General features: G+C 47.9%; 1 protein-coding gene across 5 annotated transcripts in view; it reads left to right on the top strand.

Annotated features, from left to right (window-relative positions):
- The window catches only part of ITSN2 (intersectin 2), a 167,578-nt gene extending 144,871 nt beyond the window's left edge, over positions 1-22,707 (top strand). For 4 of the 5 annotated variants that reach the window (XM_074394697.1, XM_074394687.1, XM_074394703.1 and 1 more), the window contains 11 exons: positions 4,813-4,934; positions 7,602-7,708; positions 8,903-9,086; positions 12,789-12,887; positions 14,581-14,748; positions 15,516-15,731; positions 16,314-16,435; positions 17,183-17,265; positions 19,963-20,046; positions 20,860-21,033; positions 21,796-22,707. In XM_074394697.1, the coding sequence (XP_074250798.1) occupies positions 4,813-4,934; positions 7,602-7,708; positions 8,903-9,086; positions 12,789-12,887; positions 14,581-14,748; positions 15,516-15,731; positions 16,314-16,435; positions 17,183-17,265; positions 19,963-20,046; positions 20,860-21,033; positions 21,796-21,953 (1,517 nt within the window). In that variant the 3' untranslated portion in view covers positions 21,954-22,707. Of the gene's footprint in view, positions 1-4,812; positions 4,935-7,601; positions 7,709-8,902; positions 9,087-12,788; positions 12,888-14,580; positions 14,749-15,515; positions 15,732-16,313; positions 16,436-17,182; positions 17,266-19,016; positions 20,047-20,859; positions 21,034-21,795 lie in introns of those variants that run through there. The other variant, XM_074394707.1, reaches the window with a different exon arrangement.
- Positions 22,708-22,850: the final 143 nt, after the last annotated feature.

The following is a 22,850-nucleotide window of genomic DNA, read 5'->3' as shown; positions in this document are numbered from 1 at the left end:
CGTTGACCGTTTGTGAGGGAAGGAGCACAAACAATGTCAAGGGGGGCTTGAGCTGTTCAATAGAAAGCAAGTGTGAGTCCCACATGCAGCCCCATATGGAACTGAAAATTTTACAGTAGTCACCTTAAAAAAGTCAAAAGAAACAGATGAAATTAATATTTTTCTTCATTCAGTGTATCCAAAATACCTTTTCAGTATGTAATCAATAGATTATGAATGCAACATTTCCCATTTCTGTTTTTCTGCGGTCGGTCTTCCCAGTCGAGTGTGTATTTGACACTTAGAGCACGTCTGCATCTGGCCCAGCCACACTGCGGGTGCTCATAGTCACGGGCTGCTAAGGGCTACTCTGTTGACAATGCAGGTATTAGGGAGTGGAAGAGGGGTGTATGCTGTCCATAAAACCCGAATTGCTCAGCTCATCAGGACTTTTCTCAGGGCAAAAAAGATTTTACTCTCTCTCCCCTCAAAAAAAGAGGATTCTGTGGTCAAATACATGTTGGGAACTCTGAGCTCATCACACTTTTTTTTAGCACAGAGTTTCTCACTGCCTAAGAGGCTAATGTGCATTGGGGCCCTGTGAGCGAGATGCACAGTCTGCAGCAGTGTGGATTCACCTGACCGCACAGGACAGGAGCGTCAGGAGCCTCTTCTGGCGTCTGCTGGACTGGGGGCAGCAGAGAACCGGGCAGCAGGCAGAGGCAGAAGACAGAAGGAAACACAAGAGGAGAGGTGCAAGGGCTGAGATAGGCAGACTCGAGCCTCCAGAGCAGCCTGCCATCCAGGGTGCCCGTACTGTGGGCTGGCAGAGGAGGGTGCAAGTTCAGAAAGGGTCACTGAACTTGGCCATGCCAAGGCCATCGTTACCTTCCTGAGAGCAGTGTCGGGCAATGGGGCAGAAACCAGAATCCCCTGAGTGGAGATGTGACAGGGAGAGCTGGCGAGAGTTGGCCATGGGTATAAACCCCTCCAGTGACATTTGGCAGTGAGACCAAAGAAAGGGGGTGCTGAGGAGGGAGCAGGGTTGGAGGAAGGGAGCTTGTTGGCTGGTTTCGAACAGTGGGATAGGAGGGACACTTAGCAATGTTTATAGGCTAAGAAGGAAATGGCGAAGAGTGAACATAGAAGCGTGAAGGAAAGGGAGGGCCCTGGAGGAGAGGCTGATTACAGACAGTGGCTTTAGAAAGAAACAGGACCCATCCTTCCCTGACTCAGGAGGGATACACAGAGGCAAGTGGGCAGACAGAAGGGGAGGAAGAGGAACCTCGTGTCTTTATTTTTTCCCTGACATCAGCGGTAAGAACATCTGAAAGTGAGGGTAGGAATCGGGTTGGAAACTTAAACAGAGGGTAAAAATTTAAGGTGACTCATGCCTGAAATCTCAGCACTTTGGGAGGCTGAGGTGGGCAAAGCACTTGAGGCCAGGAGTTCGAGACCAGCCTGGCCTACATGGCGAAACCCTGTCTCTACTAAAAGTACAACAATTAGATGGGTGTGGTGGCATGCACCAGTAGTCCCAGCTACTTGAAGGCTGAGGCAGGAAAATCGCTTGAACCTGGGAGGTGGAGGTTGTAGTGAGCCGAGATTGTGCCAATGCACTCCAGTCTAGGCAACACAGGTGTCTCAAAGAAAAAGTTTAAAAGCCGTCATGATGAAATGCAAAAGGGTCAGCTAGGCGTGACATGCCAGGGGTGTCCCCATATTATCCTGCTAAAGCTAAGGCAATGTATAGTCCAGCTTTAGAAATAATAAAATATCTGAGACTCTTCCTGTTATTCCAAGGTGTTATTCCAGATAGAGGGGACAATATTTTAATATAAATCATTGTTTTCCAAAGTGTGGTAGTTTTATCCTCATGGTACGCAACTCAGTGACACACAAAATGGACCTATTTTGTTCGAATGATTATGTATTTACTTTAATGACTATTAGAAGAAACATAATGAGCACATTTAACTTCAAACATGAGTACGTATAGAGAAAAATATCAAGTAAATAATAACAGAGATGGAATGTGGCTGTGGCAGAAGTCCTGAAAGCAGAACATGAAGTTTGTAAGACACTGGTAGGAGGGGTGGGGCAACCTTGGACCCTGGCCTGAGTTCCGTCCATCAGTCACCTGGCCACACTGAGCAGCACCTCTGGATCCTATCAGGATGAGTTCCATCTCGCCAGGTGGCTGGCCTCCAAGCCTCTCCTCCTTGCTCCACAACAGCCTCGTCAAGCACACGTTCGGATCAGCCCCAGTGATTTTTCAACGCTCTCTGCAGTTCCCCCAGCAGAAGATAATAAAGTACTGTCGCCCGAAAAGCTTAACAATTTTGAACATGACAGTGGCATTATGATTTCTTTCTTTCTTTTTCTTTCTTTCTTCTTCCTTTTTTCTTTCTTTTCTCTTTCCCTCCCTCCCTTCCTTCTTTCTTCCCTCCCTTTCCCTCCCTCCCTTCTCCCTTTCCTTCCCCGCTTTCCCCTTCCCTTCCCTTTTCCCTTCCCTTCACTCTTTCCTTCCTTTCCCCAGTTCCTTTCTTTTACTTTTTTTTTTTGAGCCAGGGTCTCCAGCCAGGCTGGAGTACAGTGGTGCAGTCAGAGCTCACTACAGCCTTGAATTCTCAGACTCAAGCAGTCCTCCCAGCCTTAGCCTCCCAAGTAAATGGGACTACTGGCACATGCCACCACGCCTGGCTAATGTTTTTTTGGTTTGTTTGTTGGTTGGTTTTTTTTTGTTTTTTTGGTAAAGATGGGAGTCTCACTTTGTTGCCTAGGCTGGTCTTGAACCCCAAGGGACAAGAGATCCTCCTGCCTCAGCCTCCCACAGTGCTGGAATTACAGGCACCACATCCAGTCTTTGATTTCCTTTTAGAAACACCAAACATAACCTGCCTTATTCATTTTTGTTGTTGTTGTTCTCTGTAGGAATAATTTCTTTAAAGCTGTTGACAACATCTGTAGAATAGAGAGAAGCTTTCTTTTTTAGAACTGTCTGTAAGCCCAGATCTGTACAAAATACATAAAAATGCAAAGGAAATTAGAAAGAGCATCAGGCCCTGCTTGATGGAAGGGGAGTGTCCTGGCAGGTGCAGGGGTGCACCTCCTCTCTGCTGCCCTTCCTGGGTGCCTCAGCTACAGAAGGTCTTCCCTATTTCATTCGTCTCTTTCCCGGTTTTCTGACACAAGCCACTTATTGCCTCACGTTGTAGCTTGCTGGTTACCTACATGCTGTCAATCTAAATAACAGAGAGACTCTAAAAGAAACTGATCTTTATTTGAGAATAGTTATTGCACTGGGCACCGTGGCTCACACTTGTAATCTCAGCACTTTGGGAGGCTGAAGCAGGTGGATCATGAGGTCAAGAGTTTGAGACCAGCCTGGCCAATATGGTGAAACCCCGTCTCTACTAAAAATACAAAAATTTGCCTGGCTTGGTGGCACACATCTATAGTCCCAGCTACTCGGGAGGCTGAGGCAGAAGAATCGCTTGAACCTGGGAGGTGGAGGTTACAGTGAGCCGAGGTCGTGCCATTTCACTCCAGCCTCACAACAGAGCGAGACTCTGTCTCAAAAAAAAAAGAATAGTTATTGCAATGGGAATACGCATGCCAACAGGTGCATATTCAGAGAGGTAAAGCAGGAAAAAGTTTTTAAAGAAAAAATGAAGAGGATCACATAATTTATTTTTTTGTAATTATCCTTGGCTGCAAGAATCAATAACAAGGGTGGTGCCAGTCCAAGGTTGGACAGGCAGTTGCTGGGCAGATCTCCTTGCAGAATATCCGTGGCCTTTATGCAAGTTTGTGGTTTTGCAGAGTCTTCTGTGGTAGTTCCAGTTATCAAGCATTCGTGGATGAGAACTCTCTCTTCATGGCTTTCCCTGGCCCTTTGTCAGGATTTTTAACACAAGTGACTCCATTCTGGTTCTTTTGCTGCTTTTGCTTTTTTTCTAAGAAGGGTTTCCCGAGGCATTTTGCCGTCACTGTGTATATGCAATCCCTCAGCTACTCGTTGAGTGACTCTGGAATTATGTCACTTCATAGTCTGACATCTAGTTTAACTCTGATGTGCCTGTAAATTGCTCCCAAATGAATGCAGCACCTCTCATCCTGATGCGAGGCTGCTTGTGACTTTCCCGTCATTTGTGACTGGATATCTGTAGTGTACCAGGAGTTATCTGTTCTAGTGAGATGAGGCAGTGGTTGGTCTTTTGGGAATTGCTGGGATCTGGGAATTTCAGGTTTGATAACATTAGAACTTTCCTTTGAGAAATCTAGAGACATGTTTCTCAAACTTTTTTTAACAGTAACTCACAGAAATATATTTTACATTTTCAAATACATGTATAATGAAACATTTTGCAATATTTACCAAAGCTGTATGCACGGTAATTTCTATTTATTTATTTTTTAATGCTGGGCCTGACCAGCATTTTAAAAACCAAAATGATATAATGACCCACTAATGGCTTATGACCTGCAATTTGGAAAACAGTGGTCTGAAGCCAGCTGATTCATTTAATCATTTCAGTAACTTCAAAACATGTCTGGAGATGGTGAGATTCTTCACCCGCTCTGCACAGTTCTGAAAAGAAATTAGGAGCACATTGAAATGTTTCAAACATTGCTAATTTGCCACTTTGGAGCTCTGAGTGCCGGCTCATTAATGCCAACTCTCGGCATATGTGTGCAGTTAGCAGCGCTCTTTTTAAGGCTGTTTCGTTCTTTCAAAGCAGCATTTGTAAACCCAGCACGTCTGCTGACAAATGTCTATTTTCTATGAAGCCAACTAAAGTAATTAAGCTACGCTTTTTCCCCCTACAGGGTGTGCTGATCTGCAAGCTCTGGACACAATGCAGCCAATTGAGAGGAAAAGACAGGGCTATATTCACGAGCTGATTCAGACTGAAGAGCGGTACATGGGTGACCTTCAGCTTGTCGTCGAGGTGAGGAGGCCGCTGCTGGTGGCTCTCGGGGGATCTGCTGTCTCCCACAAGAGATGGTGGGTATCAGTCTCAGGGCTGCTTCCACGCGGATGCAGAGCAAGGCATCACTTTTGATGTGTGAATTCACAAATAGTGACGGCAGCTCTCACACCCTCCAAATGCTGTCTCTGCCCACCGGATAATGCTTTAGATTGAAACTTTGTAATCAGCGCTTTCCCCCATGTGAGGTTACTCAGAGTGAAGCGAGAGAACAAGAGGGCAGTCACGTGCCTTCACTGGGTGTGGCAGGAGCCCCATCAAGGAAGGACTGGGATAAAATGGATGGGAAGGTCCTGCTACAGACTGTAGCTTCCTCAGATATTTGCCTAACTATATTTACATTGCTGTTTTAATACCTGACATTTTCATAAACTGCCATCTCCAGAGGAACTGTGAAACAGTGAAAGTGGTCACCTCATGTTTCTATCAGTTTGGAAAACCCAGTGGGAGCATATTATCAAATATTTCCCAAATATCATATAGCTGCTGTTTGTACCAGCGACCTCTAACTGATGACAGCTGTCCTTAGTCAAGTAGGACTTTAAAATGATCTGTGCTTGAGTGAACAAAAGACTTTCTAGTTCTACTATCCTTCGTTTCCACGGCTTTCCACTGTTCCCGGTGTATAAGACTCTTAGGTTGGAAGATCAGTTAACAAACCACCCAAAGAGAACAGGCACCCCCCACCCCCACACACGGGACAGGTGCAGCGTATATCTGCCCTGCCTTTCATCGCAGAACGGAGCAGAGGCTGTGACCTTCTTCATCTGTTCCCCTGCAGCCCTGCGCTAGGTTCACTCTCCACCTTAAACGCAGGCCTCCTGCCTGGGATATCCAGATGTGGAATACTTGTTCCCTCCCGTGCAAACTCCCATCATTTTTATTAACCCCCTACAAGGATTAGCCCTGCTGCTGGCCAGAGCCCAATCATAAGGGACTGTCAGTAGGTGCAGAAATCTCCCTCACACTAGGACAGAGGTGAGCAGGCACCAGGTTGCTTGCCCCATACTCTGAGGAGTGAAGCATCAGGTCTGGGTCCAGGGTTCAAGGTGAAAAGCCCCATTTACAGGTAAGCTTCTTATAATATCCTCATGGAGGTTCCCAGAGGTCAGACCATCTTATTCCCATCTGTTTCCCTCATCAAGCCCGGCACCAAGCAGCTTCATGAACAGCTACAGGGGCATAACCGAATCAGCGAATAAATAGCTGGACAGCCAGATGCCCCCCATCCCCCAGCCGCAGCCTCCAAGCAGGCCAGCGTCTTTCCGGGGCTGCTGTCACGGGAGTGGCCTCTGACTTGGAACCATAAAACTCTCTTTAGAGCGTGTTCAGCACTTTTACCTGAATTCTGTGAATTCACGTTCACCTCAACTCAGTAAACATTAATTGCAAACCACGATGTGCAAAGTGCTTTGCTAGAGAGCAGAGATGAAAGAAAGTTCTTGTCCCTGAGGAGTGCAGAGTCCTATTGGACAGAGAGAGGCACAGGAGGTCAGTGAGGCTAAAACCGGCGGGGAGGGGTGGGGGTGGCGACCTACCCAGCCAGGAAGGACTTTCCCCGTTTCGACAAGGGTAAGTTTGCTCCTCCAGGAGGAGGAGACAGAAGTGGGACGGCACACACGGAGGGAGTTACTGGAGTGGGAAGCAGCTGAGGGCCGGGCTGGCGAGGTCGGCAGGGGCAGGTCTCAGAGGCCCTGGAACCTCCAGCGGGAGTCTGCATCTTATCACACGGACAGCGGAGAGCTTTGAGCGATTCTGATAGAGAGCAGCATGTCATGGGTATTTGGGAAAGATGACATATAAAAAGAGTGTCTCGTATAACTTCTCTGTTTCCTTAAGGTGTTGAAAGTCGTTCCCTAGGAGTCTGTTATGCAGTAGAAACTTGGATTTAGAATCGAAGACGGTTGGATTGTAGTCCCAGGGCTTTCATATTCCGTCTTGTCCTTGGGCAAGTCTCCCTCTAAGCCTTTGTTTCTTCATGGGTCAATTGGGAATAATAATACCTGACTCAGCTTCACCTCCATCACCCATGAAGCTCATTCGAACCCTGAAAACACACAGGCGTATACACACAATTTACAAAGCACTGATGTGTCCAAATATGCATATCATACATATCAGTGCTTTGTAAATCCTTAAGTACCATGTAATACAGATGTACAGTATTATTACTTCTTCCTCAGCAGCCCACATCTGCTTGGAGTTAGTCTTAGGGGGTGGCATAAATTGTTACTCTGGTTCTCTGGTTGGATGTCTCACAAATTGTTGTCTAGAACTCTGAGATGCTCCACCTAACGACAGCCTGCTTCCCCAGTGCTGCAAGCTCGTACAGTGTGCAGATGCTTTATACCCATGGCTTTAACCTTCATAACATCCCTAAGGGAGAAATCTGAGATTCTCCTCTTAACAAGGAGATTACTAGATTCAGTCCTTGGAATCAGCCTTGATAGGAGCTGCAGTGGCAAAAAGTAAGAACGTTATGCAATATAAAATTTGTCCTAAGTATGCTTATTTGGAATTGTCATGATCTGATTAGTTTCAGTTTATGAAGACATTATTTGATTTAGACCACATGTAGGCTGTGTATCCACACTTAAGCTAACTTGTTTTTTTATGTTGTGACTTTAGGTTTTTCAGAAGCGCATGGCAGAGTCAGGCTTTCTTACTGAAGGAGAGATGGCCCTGATCTTTGTTAACTGGAAAGAGCTCATCATGTCTAATACAAAGCTGCTGAAGTGAGTCCTGAGCATCACCTGTCATTGCCACTGGCCCCAAAGTCCCCACACCGAGACTCACACAAAAGCCTCTGCAGGGGCTTCGAAGCAAAGCAGCTTCAACTGCTTCTGCTCCCTCAGGCTTGTTACTTTATTATTATTTTATGAAATGTTCTGTGACTGTAAAATACATAATTATTAAGGAAAGTAAAGAAATATAACAAAGTATTTTGATTAAACAAAGAAAAAATTAAATCATTAAACAATATGTCAATCTATGATTCCAAGATATAAGATGTCCTTGACTCTGGTAGGGCAGTTACGAGTCAGAGGAGAGCTGCGGCTCATGGCACAGATGAAACTGCCCAGTTTGGTGGCCTCCTGGGTCCCCATCCCAGTGTGAAGTTCTGTTCTTGGGGTGATTTTCCATCCGTCATGTCTGTGAGGACAGGCTCCCAGGGGAAGGGTCAGCAGTCCCTGCTCCCTCGCAGATAGTGCCCCTCTGCCTCCACACCTGGCCTCTGCGGCTCCTGCTCCCTTTTTTCTCTTACAGACTGAAAATTTCCCTCTTGGTTCAACTGGGAAGAAGTTAGAATCTTTCAAAAGAAACTTTGCCAAGAAGCTACAAAACAAAAACAATTCTAAAGGCCTTGAAATACCCAAGTGTTTATTTTATTTATTTATTTGTATTTGTATTATTTTTAGAAGCAGGGTCTCACTCTGTCACCCAGGCTGCAGTGCAGTGGTGTGATCATAACTCATTGTACCCTTGAACTTCTGGGCTCAAGTGATCTTCCCACCTCAGCCTTCTGCATAGCTGGAACTATAGCCATGCGCCACCATGCCCAGCTAATTTTTCATTTTTTGTAGAGACAGGGTCTCACTATGTTGCCCAGGCTGGTCTCAAACTCCTGGACTCAAGCAATCCTTGGCCTCTCAAAATGCTGGGATTAGAGGCATAGCCACCATGCCCAGCCCACCCAAGTGTATGGACTTTATTTACTTTTTTTTCTTTGCTAACATCACACCCAGGTTGGCTTGACCAGCAGAGCTTTTGGCCCAAGGTATCTCCTCCTCCTGAGTTTTTCCTTTCTAGTACCAGAGGTTCTTAGGTAACTCGCTGGTTATCATCACCATGGGTCTACCATGGGATTCGTCCTTCAGTTACCTAAGACATTCATATAGAAACACAAAATGAGACTGTGCTATTTGCAGGGCTTTGCGGGTACGGAAGAAGACCGGGGGTGAGAAGATGCCAGTGCAGATGATTGGGGACATCCTGGCAGCTGAGCTGTCCCACATGCAGGCTTACATCAGGTTCTGCAGCTGCCAGCTTAATGGAGCAGCTCTGTTACAGCAGAAGACAGATGAAGACACAGATTTCAAAGAATTTTTAAAGGTAACTCCATTCTGAGCCTTGCAGGCCAGGCTCCTTCTGAGGCTGGAGGCAACAGCACACAATAGCCCAATAGGGAATCCCACAATGGAGAAGGGCATCCCCATCAGTTTCCAAAGGAAATACTAATATGGCAGAGAATTTCCAGATTGCGTTTGTGTTGCCTTTATGTAGACCTGATTATTTCCTGGCACTGGGACCATAATTTTTTCCCTAAGAGCGGAGTATTTTTTTAAGCATACTTACTTATCAGCTACTTTATAATCAACAAAACAACTAGAATGTCACTTGCATTCATTTAATACCTGTCTTATTCCAGAAATAATATATAATAGCTTACTTTTTTTTTGAGACAGAATCACACTCTGTTTTCCAGGCTGGGGTGCAGTGGTGTAATATTGGCTCATTGCAACCTCTGCCTCCTGGGTTCGAGATTCTCCTATCTCAGCCTCCGGAGTAGGTGGGATTGCAGGCACGCGCCACCAGGCCTGGCTAATTTTTGTATTTTTAGTAGAGACGGGGTTTCACCATGTTGGCCAGGTTGGTTTCGAACTCCTGACCTCAGGTCATCTGCCTACCTTGGCCTCCCAAAGTGCTGGGATTACAGGCATGAGCCACCATGCTCGGCCCTAAAATAGCTTACTCAGACGTATAAAATGCAACAAGATAAAATTTAAAATAACTAGATGAATAAACTGGGACAAAAGGAACTGAGAGTAGGAAACAAAGATGATGCCAGGAATTAGGATAATACATAAAAAGTGCATCTGTGATCCTGGACATATACCAGAAGTGTGCACCGATGTCATCAAAGCTTCCAGAAACAGATGAGCAGAAGAAGAAAGGATCGGTTCCATGCTGCCAGGTCACAAGTTAAACACGAGAAGTGAAGCCAGAGCTGTGCTCAGGGAGAACACTGTGGAAAACGTAACAAACCAACAACATCCTTCCTACAGGTTCTTATAACAGAAAGTCACATTTTGAGAAGCCATTTTCATTGATGTTGTTCAGTAGTAGAAACTATTACTATACCTGTTAAAATGGTGAGGGAGTTGAACGTAAAATCTGTTTTCTTTTTTTTCACATTTCTTGTTGGGTTTTTTTGCTCATGTGATACTGCATATTGGGATCTATTAAACAGCCAAAGCAGTGCTTAAGGGAGAGTACATAATGTCAATATTTTCATTATCAGAAAAGAATAGAAAATAAGAATAAAATAGGAAGATGTTTAGGTAAAGAATATAAATTCTAAAAGGAAAATGGGGGAATTATAAAGATAAAAAGCACAAATTATATCAGTGTATCCAATAACTGGTATACTGAAGAGAACTGATAAAATATAACTCTGATGAATCTAATGGAGAAAGAGGAAGAAACACAAGTCACAGTAAGAGTGTGGGTATAGGGAGGGCTCTTAAATTACAAAGCATGTAATTCCAAAATACATGCTAACAAATGTGAAAACATTAACAAAATTTGTAATTTTCCATTAAAATTTGAAAGCTGGCTCCGTAAGAATAGAAAATCTTTTTAAAAATAGAAAATCTTACTATTAAGATACTATTAACCAAGGAGAAAAATTGAGAAAAGTAACCCAAAAAGGAGCTGGGTTCACTTGACGGATTTAACGGTGAATTCGTTCCATCTCTAAAGGAATAGATTATTCCCTATTATACAAACTGTTACAGATCATAGGAAAAGTAGAAAGGTCACCTAATTCATTCTACAAGGCAAAGTGGCCATGATTCCAAGACCTGTTTAAATTATAACCCAGTATCTTTTACAAATACAGCTGTTAAACTCTTAAAGTAACAGTTCATAAAATTAAGCATTCCATGAAAATAATCTAGGATTATCTCAGGAGGCTGTAGCATACCATGTGTAGAACAAGACAGGCTTCAGAATCCCAGCCCCATCACTGTCTTATTGTGTGACCTGAGGCAGGTTATTTAACAGATGGGTGGCCTTCAGTCCCCTCATCTGTAAAAGGAGATTATCAGGCCAGGCGCGGTGGCTCACGCCTGTAATCCCAGCACTTTGGGAGGTCAAGGTGGGTGGATCACCTGAGGTCAGAAGTTTGAGACCATCCTGACTAATATGGAGAAACCCCATCTCTACTAAAAATACAAAAAATTAGCCAGGCATGGTGGCACATGCCTGTAATCCCAGCTACTCGGGAGGCTGAGGCAGGACAATCGCTTGAACCTGGGAGGCGGAGGTTGTGGTGAGCCAAGATTGCACCACTGCACTCCAGCCTGGGCAACAAGAGCTAAACTGTCTCAAAAAAAAAAAGATTATCAGACAATACTTTTAGAGGACTTTAACTGAGATACCAACACATTAGTATTCAATAAATGATTACCGAAATTTTCCTTATAATGATCTCAGGGAGGCAAAATGATTGAATGTAAGGCACTGAGGACACTGAAACGCGATGCTTCACCCTGTATCACCTGGTGCACATGTGGTAGATACTAAAGGTGGCCAGGGAGGGTCATGGAAAGGAGAGAAGGTGTCCCAGGGGAGAGCCTGGACAAGGGGAAGCAGGACCGGAGTCTTCAGGGTCGAGTGTGAATCAGCCCCGAGAAGACAGGTTGGGGCAGTCCCCGCACAGGCTCACACATTCGTTCCCTGGCACACAGCTGTGCTCTGTGAATGGCAGCGACTGCTACTGATCGAGCAGGGATGACGGGCAGGCAGAGTTGGGGAATCGAGCTGTGTCGGAGCCAGAGTGGGAGTGGATGTGCTCCTAGGTGTGCGTGCTAGAAGGCGCCACCAACTCAAACAGGAAAGGGGGCAGGAAAGATGGCTTTTGCAAGGGAAGATGAGGACTGTGTTTGGGATATGTTGAGACTGAGGTGGCTTTGGGACAGCCAGGTCAGGAGTGCAACACAGCAAGCGTGGAGGTCCAGGGAGCCTCCAGGTTACAGATACCAGGACTCCGCTGTGGGGAGTCCTGCGCAGTCACTCAGTGAGAGTGGGTGGAGGAGAGGAGGACTGTGGAGAGGACTGAGAAGGCTAGTGGGCTGGGAAAAAGTGGTTCTAGAAGCAGGGGAAGGAGTGATCACACAGGCTTTGAACAGCGTGTGAGAAAGAGCTGAGGAGCATCCTCTGGGCTTGGCACATGAGGTGAGATAGTCCTACTGTGAACCCAAGTTGAAAGGCCGGGCGCGGTGGCTGAAGCCTGTAATCCCAGCACTTTGGGAGGCTGAGGCGGGTGGATCACGAGGTCAAGAGATCGAGACCATCCTGGTCAACATGGTGAAACCCCGTCTCTACTAAAAATACAAAACATTAGCTGGGCATGGTGGCACGTGCCTGTAATCCCAGCTACTCAGGAGGCTGAGGCAGGAGAATTGCCTGAACCCAGGAGGCGGAGGTTGCGGTGAGCCAAGATAGCGCCATTGCACTCCAGCCTGGGTAACAAGAGTGAAACTCCGTCTCAAAAAAAAAAAAAAAAAAAAAGTTGAAGACCCTGACTTTGCTACAGTGCAACATATCAGTGTAGCAAAATTACGCTTGTGTGTCATGAATATATACAAATTTTTAAAAATACAACATGCACTTAAAAAAAAAATCCTAAAACAGTAAGACAAGGAGAAACAAATAAATAAAAGAAATGTGAAATCTAAAAGGCAGTCAAAGACCCATGCTTCCTTTGACTGGAGCTGTAATTTCCTCACAAGCCTTGCCACTATTTTGCAGAAGCTGGCATCTGACCCGCGGTGTAAAGGAATGCCCCTCTCCAGCTTCCTGCTGAAACCCATGCAGAGGATCACCCGCTACCCGCTGCTCATCAGAAGTGTGAGTACGCAGGCTGGGGCGGTGGGGTCTGAGTTAGGAGCAGGACGTGCTGAGGTCCATAGAGGCCAGGTCCTCAAGGAGCCTCTGAGCATGCCACCCCACCTGCCTACGGTGTGACGCCACGCAAGCGATCCCACTGTCCCAGGGACCAGACGCCTTTGTGTGCTGTGTGTGTGCGCACAGGAACACGCTCAATCTCTGAAGTGGGTGAATCAGAGAGGAATCCAGTGTTACTTGGGTAACCTGTCATTTGCCTTTCAAGAAACTCCCCGGCATCTCAAAGGCATAAGTGTGCTCCTCTAGGCAGAGAAAGGCCCCTCTTGAACCCAGAGAAAGCCCAGAGCAACCTCTGACTCCAGTCTTTCCTCTGAGATCTGCCTCCATCCACCCACTGAACACCTTCATCTGGGTGTCCCAGGAGGCTCCACTCGGCACGTCCTAAACAGAGTTCATTTGTGTCCCTCACTGTATTCGGCTTCGACATTCCTTCTAAAATTCCTTCCAGCTTTCTTTTTCATAAGCAATATGGCCCTCTTGAGCCCATAAGCCTTCTAAGGAAAAGGCAGACTTTACAAAAGATTATCCTACTATTCATTGATTACAGTAACTTACAATGGAAAACAGGAATATGATAAGTCTTTTAGTTCTATTGACTATTGATTATTCCTTGACTTTTGGTCTGTTAGCTCTGTGAACTCAGCATAGACTTCACGTGATAGATACCTGGACTAAACTGACCCAGTAATGCAGGTTCACAGGCCCTTAACTGAAATACGTGAGGCCAGATACGTTTCAGATTTCGGAATGTAGTTCAAATACCATATAATATATGACTCCCCACCTAAGCCTTAGGGCAGCACTTATAACCAGCCACACTAATATTCCTACAGTGAAACATAAGAACAGTCACTGTAAGTAGAATAAATAAATATATCTCTTCTGTTTAGGTCAGATTTTGCCACCAAATGGGTACTGAATAAAAACTTGAGGCCTTCAGGCTTTTCTGCATTTTAGAATTGTAAATGAAGGACCGTGGACTCATCCAACTAGAGGGAGAGTCCACACAGGAGTCGTCTGGTGATGGCACTAATTTCTGGAGGGACCACGCGTTTATTCTGGCCTCTGTTTTCACAGTTGTAGCATGAGTCGTTTGAAATTGCTTCAGAATGAACAGAATGCATTTCTTCCACATGCTGACAGTGTGATTTTATTGTATTTTTTCCTGTGGCAAGGGAGTCATTGTTTTCATCAGATTTTTGAAAAGGATCAGTGACCCCAAAAATGTTCTGAACCATTGCTATTCAGCAAGTTCGCACTCACCACGCTTGCAGCCAGTTTGCATTGGAGGGCCCGCCCTAAAGGTACATGACTTAAATTTTGCGGGGAGTAGGGAGGCTCCCGCCTATTGGCAGGAGCCAGTCGGAGAGCAACCAGGGACCTACACACTTCAGAGCAGTTGATCCATTTAGCGCTGTCACCTTGTCACAGTGGCGTTACCTGTCCCTGTATCTCCAAGAACTTGTGAGACTATGAGTTTCTCAAGGGCAGAAAGTGTCATCTTGTTCACTGTCTGGTGTAGCACTGAGCACGTAAAAGCAGTCCATAACATGGGGTCGAGGGAGCCATCAAGTGAAGGTCCCGGTGGGTGAGAGACGCAGCTCTTCCCACGTTGACACTGCCCACTCTTTTCCAGATTCTGGAGAACACCCCGGAGAGCCACACGGACCATTCCTCCCTGAAGCTGGCCCTTGAGCGGGCAGAGGAGCTGTGCTCTCAAGTGAATGAGGGAGTTCGGGAGAAGGAAAACTCTGACCGACTAGAGTGGATCCAGGCGCATGTGCAGTGCGAAGGCCTCGCGGAGGTCAGGCCTGTGAGGTTAAGCCTTGCGCCTCCAGGAAGGCTCTGGGTGGGGACCAGCTCCAAGCCATCCCTCACATGGACAGTCTCCACATTAGCGCAGCCTGTGCGGACGCAACACCCTGCCTGCCCTTGCAAAGACATTCCTTCTTTTTTATTTTTTTTTCTTTTTCTTTTTTTTAGAAGGAGTCTCGCTCTGTCGCCCAGGCTGGAGTGCAGTGGCGAGATCATCTCAGCTCACTGCAACCTCTGCCTCCAAGGCTCGAGTGATTCTCTCACCTCAGCCTCATTGAGTAGCTGGGATTACAAGTGCCCACCACCACGCCCAGCTGATTTTTGTATTTCTAGTAGAGCTGGGGGTTTTACCACGTTGGCCGTGCTGGTCTTGAACTCCTGGCCTCAAGTGATCCTCCTACCTCGGCCTCCCACAGTGCTGGGATTACAGGCTTGAAGGACTTTCCTTCTTGGATTGTCATCTTCCTTTCCTCCTAAGGAGGGAAGACTGGGTTTTGCTTTGTTTTGTTTTGAGTTCTTTGAATTCAGCTGGTAGAATCAGTGTTCTGTGGCTAGAAGTAATGATTTTCACTGGGCCAGTTTGAACTCTGAGCAGTAATACATTTAAGGATCTCTCATGCAAGGTGAATGATTCTAGCCACATTCCCACCTAGAAAACTCCACGACAGTATCCTCAGGCCCAGGGCACTGGCCTCTCAGGGGCTCTGGAATGGTTTGCGCCGGGATTTAAGAAGTGAAATTTTCTTTCTTTTTAAGCAACTTATTTTCAACTCTCTCACCAACTGCCTGGGGCCCCGGAAGCTCTTGCATAGTGGGAAATTATACAAGACCAAGAGCAACAAGGAGCTGCACGGGTTCCTCTTCAATGACTTCCTGCTGCTTACCTACATGGTCAAGCAGTTTGCTGTTTCCTCTGGCTCTGAGAAACTTTTCAGCTCTAAGTCCAATGCTCAATTCAAAATGTATAAAACGGTGAGTAGCGAGTATCTGGCAGTAGCATCAGGGGCCTAATGAGGTGTTACCTCTATCTTAAGGACCTTCCTGGCTGACCCTGAGCCGTCCTTATGGGACCCTCTTCAGCTCTTTCCAGAGGGCTCATGCTTCTTTTGCCACTTCCCACGGGAAGAGCCCCATGTGGCTGGGCTCTCCCCACCCACTGCTGGCTGTCAGCCAGACTCCAGCTGCGATTCTGGCTTTCACCTGGCCAGCTGGCCGCATGACACCTGGGCTCACCGCTGTCCGTGTTCAGCACTGGGTCTCTGTAAGCTGAGCCCAAGCGCAGCGCAGTGCTGGTGGCAGTAGAGAGAGCCTTTTGCACCGGTAGTTGTGGGCACTCGGAGCTCCTGTCCCCAGTACCGACACCTGACCCAACTCAACGGTTACTTTCACAGAAATGGAGGCTTCATTTGTTCCATGTGGAAGACCTTAGGCCCTAGACCCTTTTTCTCCTCCTCAACAAGGCTCTTCAGAACAAACAGAGCTCTCTCTGGACATAAGGCGGGTGGAGTGTTCTGGCCCATCTCACAGCCTGTGTTTTGGCCCTAATTCTTTCAGCCCATTTTCCTGAATGAAGTCTTGGTGAAACTGCCCACAGACCCTTCCAGCGATGAGCCCGTCTTCCACATTTCCCACATTGATCGGGTCTACACCCTCCGAACAGACAACATTAACGAGAGGTCAGTCCTGACCATGTGTGGCCTGCCTTGAACCCCGGGAGAAGGCCTGGACATCTCCCTCTGCCATAAATCCATCTCCAGCCGTGCTCAAGCCCCACTACTCTGTATCCTGAACCTCTCTTAACACATCCCCTCCGCTCCAGTCCCATGGTAGGCCTTGGTCACCGCAGCCGCCTCCTAACACATTTCCCTGCTTCTAGTCTCTCCTCACACCACTCGGCAGTCTTCGCAAATGGCAAGTCAGCACCTCAGGCCCTGCAGGGGCTGCCCACAGGCCACAGTCCATTGTGCTTTGCTGGTGTCCGAGGCTGCAGCCCCACATCCCTCCACCCGCAGACCTCTGCCCCCAGGCGCTCTTAGGTGGGTGCGCCCCCGCCGTTCCCAGCTTCCTTCAGGCTGCAGCTCCAACAGCACCTCCGCGATGCCAACCCAGGAGGTGCTGCCGCTCCTCTGTGTGTGCTAGAACCCCTAGTGCCAAGGGTCATCCGTGGGGCCAGTGCATTGTGTGTCTCCGGGTCCCAGCGCCTTGCGAGTGCCTGGGGTTTTGTGGTCAGTCAAGAAGGGTCATTGGCAGTTCTCAGCTGGATAGGCATAAGCATCTTTCAGTTGACTCATATCACATCTTTGATAAGAAACTTGTGAAGGTCGAGGTTAGCAAAAGACTGAAGAACGTGTGCAGAGCTCTGGGGCTCGGGCTGAGCTATGCGGGTGGGAAGCGGCCAACAGCTAACCCTGCTTCTCCCACAGGACCGCCTGGGTGCAGAAGATCAAGGCAGCGTCTGAGCAGTACATTGACACTGAGAAGAAGAAGCGTGAGAAGGCTTACCAAGGTATGAGGGTGCCCAGAGGGTGGGATGTAGCCCCCAGGGGCCCTAGGGACTTCCTCCTGCAGTCAGGCTGATGAAATGGGGACAGGCCTGAAAGATCAGACCTGCTGCAGGATCAGACCACAGAGCCCTCCCCTCTCAAAGCTACTATTGCAAACCCTTTTGGGCCCCTGCCCACACCAACATGGGCTGGCAGTGCTGGCTCTGCCCCTCCCCCTCCCCCGTGCCTTCTCCAGTCCTTTCTCTCCACAACTCACCACACCTCACCTCTGCTTGGGCCATCGCAGGCCACACCTGTGGATTGCCTCACTTTAGCTCCCCTGCAGCCCCTGCTCCTCCTCGCCCTTCTACCATCCATCCTCTCCCTTGGCAGCCAGGGGCTTGCACCCTAAGTCTGCCCTCTTCTCCTCCTCCTGCCCCTGCCTCCTCCCCCTTCTCATCTCACCAGATTTCAGTCCACGTCCTGTCCCATCAGCAAAACCAGTGGCCTAGTTAGCGGCTCGGCTCACTTGCGCTGCCCAGCTTCCTGCACTGATGGCAGTCACCGAGGCTCCACCTTCTTTCTGGACCCTGTGGTCCAGCTGGCCACACTCCCCGAAACCCAGACCTCTGAACAGTACCCTTCAGAGCCACCTGCCCCACTGCTCCCGCATCACACATTGGCCTTTCTCGGGGGACAACCAGCCTCCTTCCAGCAGCGGCTCCTCCTCCCGGGACCCTATGTGGATGGTAGTGTGGTCCCCAGCCACCTAGGCCCCTCCCTGACTCCTCACACCTGGTCAGCTGCAGGTCCTGCAGCCCTCCTCCATCGCCACTCTCCCATCACCCTGCTCTCCTGCCCCCACGTCACAGGCCCCCAGTCTCCCACCCGGGCTGCAGCACAAGGCTCTCTTTCCTCTCTGCCGCCCATCCTCTTCATTTCTGGAGTATTCTTTCCAGAGCTGCTCTTACCTCTTCCTGCTGAAGTATCTTCCCTGTTGCCTCCCAAATTCAGGACACGTTTCCTGCCCCACAGAGGGCCCATCCCCACTATTGCGTGCCACCCAGTCCCATTTCCAGCTCTCTCCTGTGTCCAGCCATCCACCTGCCTAGTTGAGCAGCCCATCGTTGCCCTGCCCGTCCTTCCCATGCACACTCCCCCTCCAGCAGAAGTGCTCTGCCCCCACCTTAAATTCTTCCCATTCAGGGCTCACATCAAGGTGTCCTCCATGACACCTTCCCTCATGCCTTGACCAGCATGACTTCTATCTGGAGCCCCCGCTGCCTTGAGGCTGTGATCATTCTCTCTCTGAATTCTCATCCTCTGTTGTCTCTGCTTGCGCCCTGAGCCCCTGCTTTTCTCATGTAATGGCCATAAGCTCCCCAAAGGCAACCCCTCCCCCGCCAGGCCCAGCATGTAACTTATGCCGGTGGGGCTCCAGCTTTCTTACATTCGTAGTGTCCTCTCTGTTCATGGCACAGCTTACTCACCTGCTCAGTGGAGCTGCCATGGTCTTCGCAAAGCACCCCCCACCGCCCCTCTGCCATGGCCCTCAGACCAGAACTCCCACATTCTTCTCCAGCCTCCCTGCTGTATGTCCAGCTGTGCCAGGCCTGCCTGTGACCTCCAGCTCATGGGAGGCTTGTGCTCTGAGCCAGCCGCACCTCCACCCTTCCTCCCCACCCGGTCCCCGTGCAGCCTGCCCTCCTGCCCAGGCCTCCTGCCAGCTTCCTGGCTGCTATACTTGCAGCTCTTTATGTGTTTTTTCATTCAGGTTTCCCCTATTTTGTTATATACTCCTGCAAGGTATGTTTAAAACAGCTTTTGCTAATTTAATGTTATTTTAATGGTACTTTAAAAGCTTGCTGTTGAAAAATCAATGATTGATCATTTCATAATGCATATAATGATTTCTTAATTGGCCAAAGATGTCAATCAGATTTTTCTGAGTTTTGCTTCCCATCATCATCTGTGTATGTTGTTGTACATCGTCTGTGCATTCAGTTCTTCCCACACTTGTCGATTGCTTTGTGCCAGGCTCTGTACTAGGCTTAACTGGGCCTGGACTTTGGTATCTGATGTTTAAATTTTGACCCTGCCATTTAGCAGCTCTGAGTGGAGCACACTACAGTCCTAAGTCTCAGCATTTCTCATCAGTAAAATGGGGAGCCTTCCTTCTCAGGTAATTATGCAGTTGAAATAATATAATTTATATAAGTCTAGCACATGCCTAACACAAAGTAAGTATTCAGTAAATGTTAGCTGCTATTAAGTGCTGCACAAATATCCTGTATTATTTTATTACTATTTGCTAGGCAATTGAGGGGCTAATGGAAGGATGATGGAAACAGTCCATGCTCTACCCTGGCTCCACACAATTTCAGACCCAGCAAGCTGCAGGCTGCTCATAAGCCGGGGGTACTGGATGCACAGAGGAGGGAAGGGGTCTGGGAGGTACATGTAGGATTGGACCTGAATCTTGAAGGATGAGTAGGATGCTGACGGGCAGAGAAAGCAGGCAAAGCAGAAATAGCAAGCAGGGCATTCCTAGCAGGTGACATAGCCTGGAGAAAGGCACAGGGCAGCCAGATGCTGGGCTGTTGGGCCCAGGGCAGTGGCAGATGGGGACAGAAGGCTTGTAGTATTGTGGTCGGTTTGAAAGACAGTGAGGGTCTGCATCCTTGGAGAAGAGATTAATGACACCCATCTTCCTTTTGTAGCCCGCTCCCAAAAGACTTCGGGCATCGGGCGCCTGATGGTGCATGTCATTGAAGCCACAGAATTAAAAGCCTGCAAACCAAATGGTAAATGCTGCTTTCATTCATTCAACAGATATGGTAACTGCCCCACCCCAGTCTTTGCTGATGACTTTTTTTTTTTTTTTTTTTTTTTTTTTGAGACGGAGTCTTACTCTGTTGCCCAGGCTGGAGTGCAGTGGCACGATCTTGGCTCACTACAACCTCTGCCTCCTGGGTTCAAGTGATTCTCGTGCCTCAGCCTCCCAAGTAGCTAGGATTACAGGCACACACCACCACGCCTGGCAAACTTTTGTATTTTTAGTAGAGGCAGGGTTTCACCGTGTTGGCCAGGCTGGTCTCGAACTCCTGACCTCAAGTGATTGGCCTGCCTTGGCCTCCCAAAGTGCTGGGATTACAGGTGTGAGCCATTGCACTCCACCACTGATGACTCTTCTGAACACTGAATGATGGGATGCTTTTTTAATAGTCAGTGTGTCCAGTGCCACTAAAATGCCCGTATTGGACCAATATTCTTATCACTGTTTCCCCCACTAAGTACCAGTGCCTGCCTTCCCAAGTGTGTCTGTGCTGAGGAAGCATGCGGCAGGTTGCAATTATACTCACCCAGGCTTGCTCCGTGGGCAGTGCTGCTACGTGCTGGCAGTGGAGCTCTCGGCCACTCCCCAGGTATATGCTGCTGTCACTACTGGGAACTCAAAGACCCTGTCACTAGACCACAGGGGTATGGTACTCCAGGCATTGGCTCCTGCTGCCGTGGTCTAGAGTGATGCATTATGTGGGATCCTGCTTCTGCTCAGGAGGGCACTGTCAATCACTCGTTTTACCTGCATGCACCACATGTCTGTGCTTTTTGTTCAGGAAAGAGCAACCCATACTGCGAAATCAGCATGGGCTCCCAGAGCTACACCACCAGGACCATCCAAGACACACTCAATCCCAAGTGGAATTTTAACTGCCAGTTCTTTATTAAGGATCTCTACCAAGATGTGCTGTGTCTCACCCTGTTTGACAGAGACCAGTTTTCACCAGATGGTAAGTGTTGCTCAGTCAGGGGCTTTCCCAGTTTCCTAGATTCTGGAGTCCAGATCCAGGGGCCTCAGCTGTGTGCAGACCCCATGCCACTTCGGGGAAGTGACACAGGCCTGTGTCATCTCACTTTGGCAGCAGGTGGGTGGGTGCCTTTTCTCAGGGGAGGGGGTGGCCTCAGATGTGTTTCAGGTCTTTGACCTATCACTCCCTACATGCATGATGTAAACACTGCTCCTGGAGCATTCCTAGAATGGAGATTTGAGCCGGGTACAGTGGCTCACAGCTTTAACCCCAGCACTCTGTGAGGCCAAGGATCACGAGGTCAGGAGTTCGAGACCAGCCTGACCAAAATGGTGAAACCCCATCTCTACTAATAAAGTACAAAAATTAGCCAGGCGTGGTGGCGTGTGCCTGTAATCCTAGCTACTTTAGGAGGCTGGGGCAGGAGAATCACTTGAACGCAGGAGGTGGAAGTTGCAGTGAGCTGAGATTGTGCCACTGCACTCTAGCCTGGGCAACAGCGACACTCTGTCTCAAAAAAAACTAAAGAATGGCGATTTGAATTCCACATGGGCAGCTTCTCTCATACAAACCTGCTATCATCCCTCATGCACCCATTCACAGTATTAAACACCCATGAACCAAAAGAAGTTCCTTGTTTCAGATTTCAAGCTTCTATGAATCCTATTTCAGACACTTTTCCGGATGTGCTCCTTAATGATTTTATAAAGAAGAAAGACTTCTGACTCTATGTTTATTCACTAGATTTCCTGGGTCGTACTGAAGTTCCAGTGGCAAAAATTCGCACAGAACAGGAAAGCAAAGGCCCCACGACCCGCCGACTGCTGCTGCACGAGGTCCCCACGGGGGAGGTCTGGGTCCGCTTTGACCTTCAGCTTTTTGAGCAAAAAACTCTCCTGTAGGGGGTTCGAAAGGACAGCACCAACGGGTCTGCCCACAGGCTGCAGAATGAGAGACTGCGCTCTCTTGGGGCTGAGGGAGCACCATGCAGCTTCACCCCTCACAAAGCCACGCACGCTGGGAGCTCTGTTTTCCTGCACACTAAACCGCTAGCAATCTATGCAAACACCCTTCCTAGAAAGAAACCAAACCCCTTAGCACAGTGCCTTGTCCCAGTGTTCACATGTTCAGCTGTGTTTAGATGCCAAGGTTTCCATTTTCAGGGCTATAAAAGTATTACATGGAAATGAGGCATCAGACCACCAGACGTTACTGCTTGGTTGCATGTGTCCACTGTGGAGTGGGTTGGTGACGCTGTAACCATTCCACGCCAGTGACCTCTGCTGGGTCACAGCCACTCAGGAGGGGAGGGGTCGGGATGAGATGCTGCAGCCTTGGCACTTGCGCGGCCTGATACTGAAATAGCGTCTACTTGTGCACTGAATAAAAACAGAAACTTGACCATTTTACTCCTGATTAGATTTTATCATTCTCTGCTAAGACAATATAGTCCGAAATTTAAGTGGGAAAGCTTGATTTAAATACTGTGAACTCTAATAATGTGGAAAATATTTTTCAGCTTTAATTTTCTGAAGTATAAATTATTTATGTAAATTCACTGTTGTTGCATATTTCATAGGACATGCATCTTTAAGCTTTATCATTGCCAATATGTACAGACAGAGAATAAAGACATACATTTATGGATGGAACTTCTTTCAAAGCCTGACTCATTTACTTTCTACATGAAAGGGTTTTTTTTCTTCTTTTTAATTTTCTCAGCCAGATGAAAGGCTCTTAAAAGGTAACTTCAGAAGCTGCCTATAATGAAACCAAATTTCCTTCCTGGTACGTGGGAA

This window comes from Saimiri boliviensis, chromosome 1 (genome assembly GCF_048565385.1).
Source record: "Saimiri boliviensis isolate mSaiBol1 chromosome 1, mSaiBol1.pri, whole genome shotgun sequence".
Classification (NCBI taxonomy): domain Eukaryota; kingdom Metazoa; phylum Chordata; class Mammalia; order Primates; family Cebidae; genus Saimiri; species Saimiri boliviensis.
This window is presented reverse-complemented; position numbering and strand designations above follow the sequence as displayed.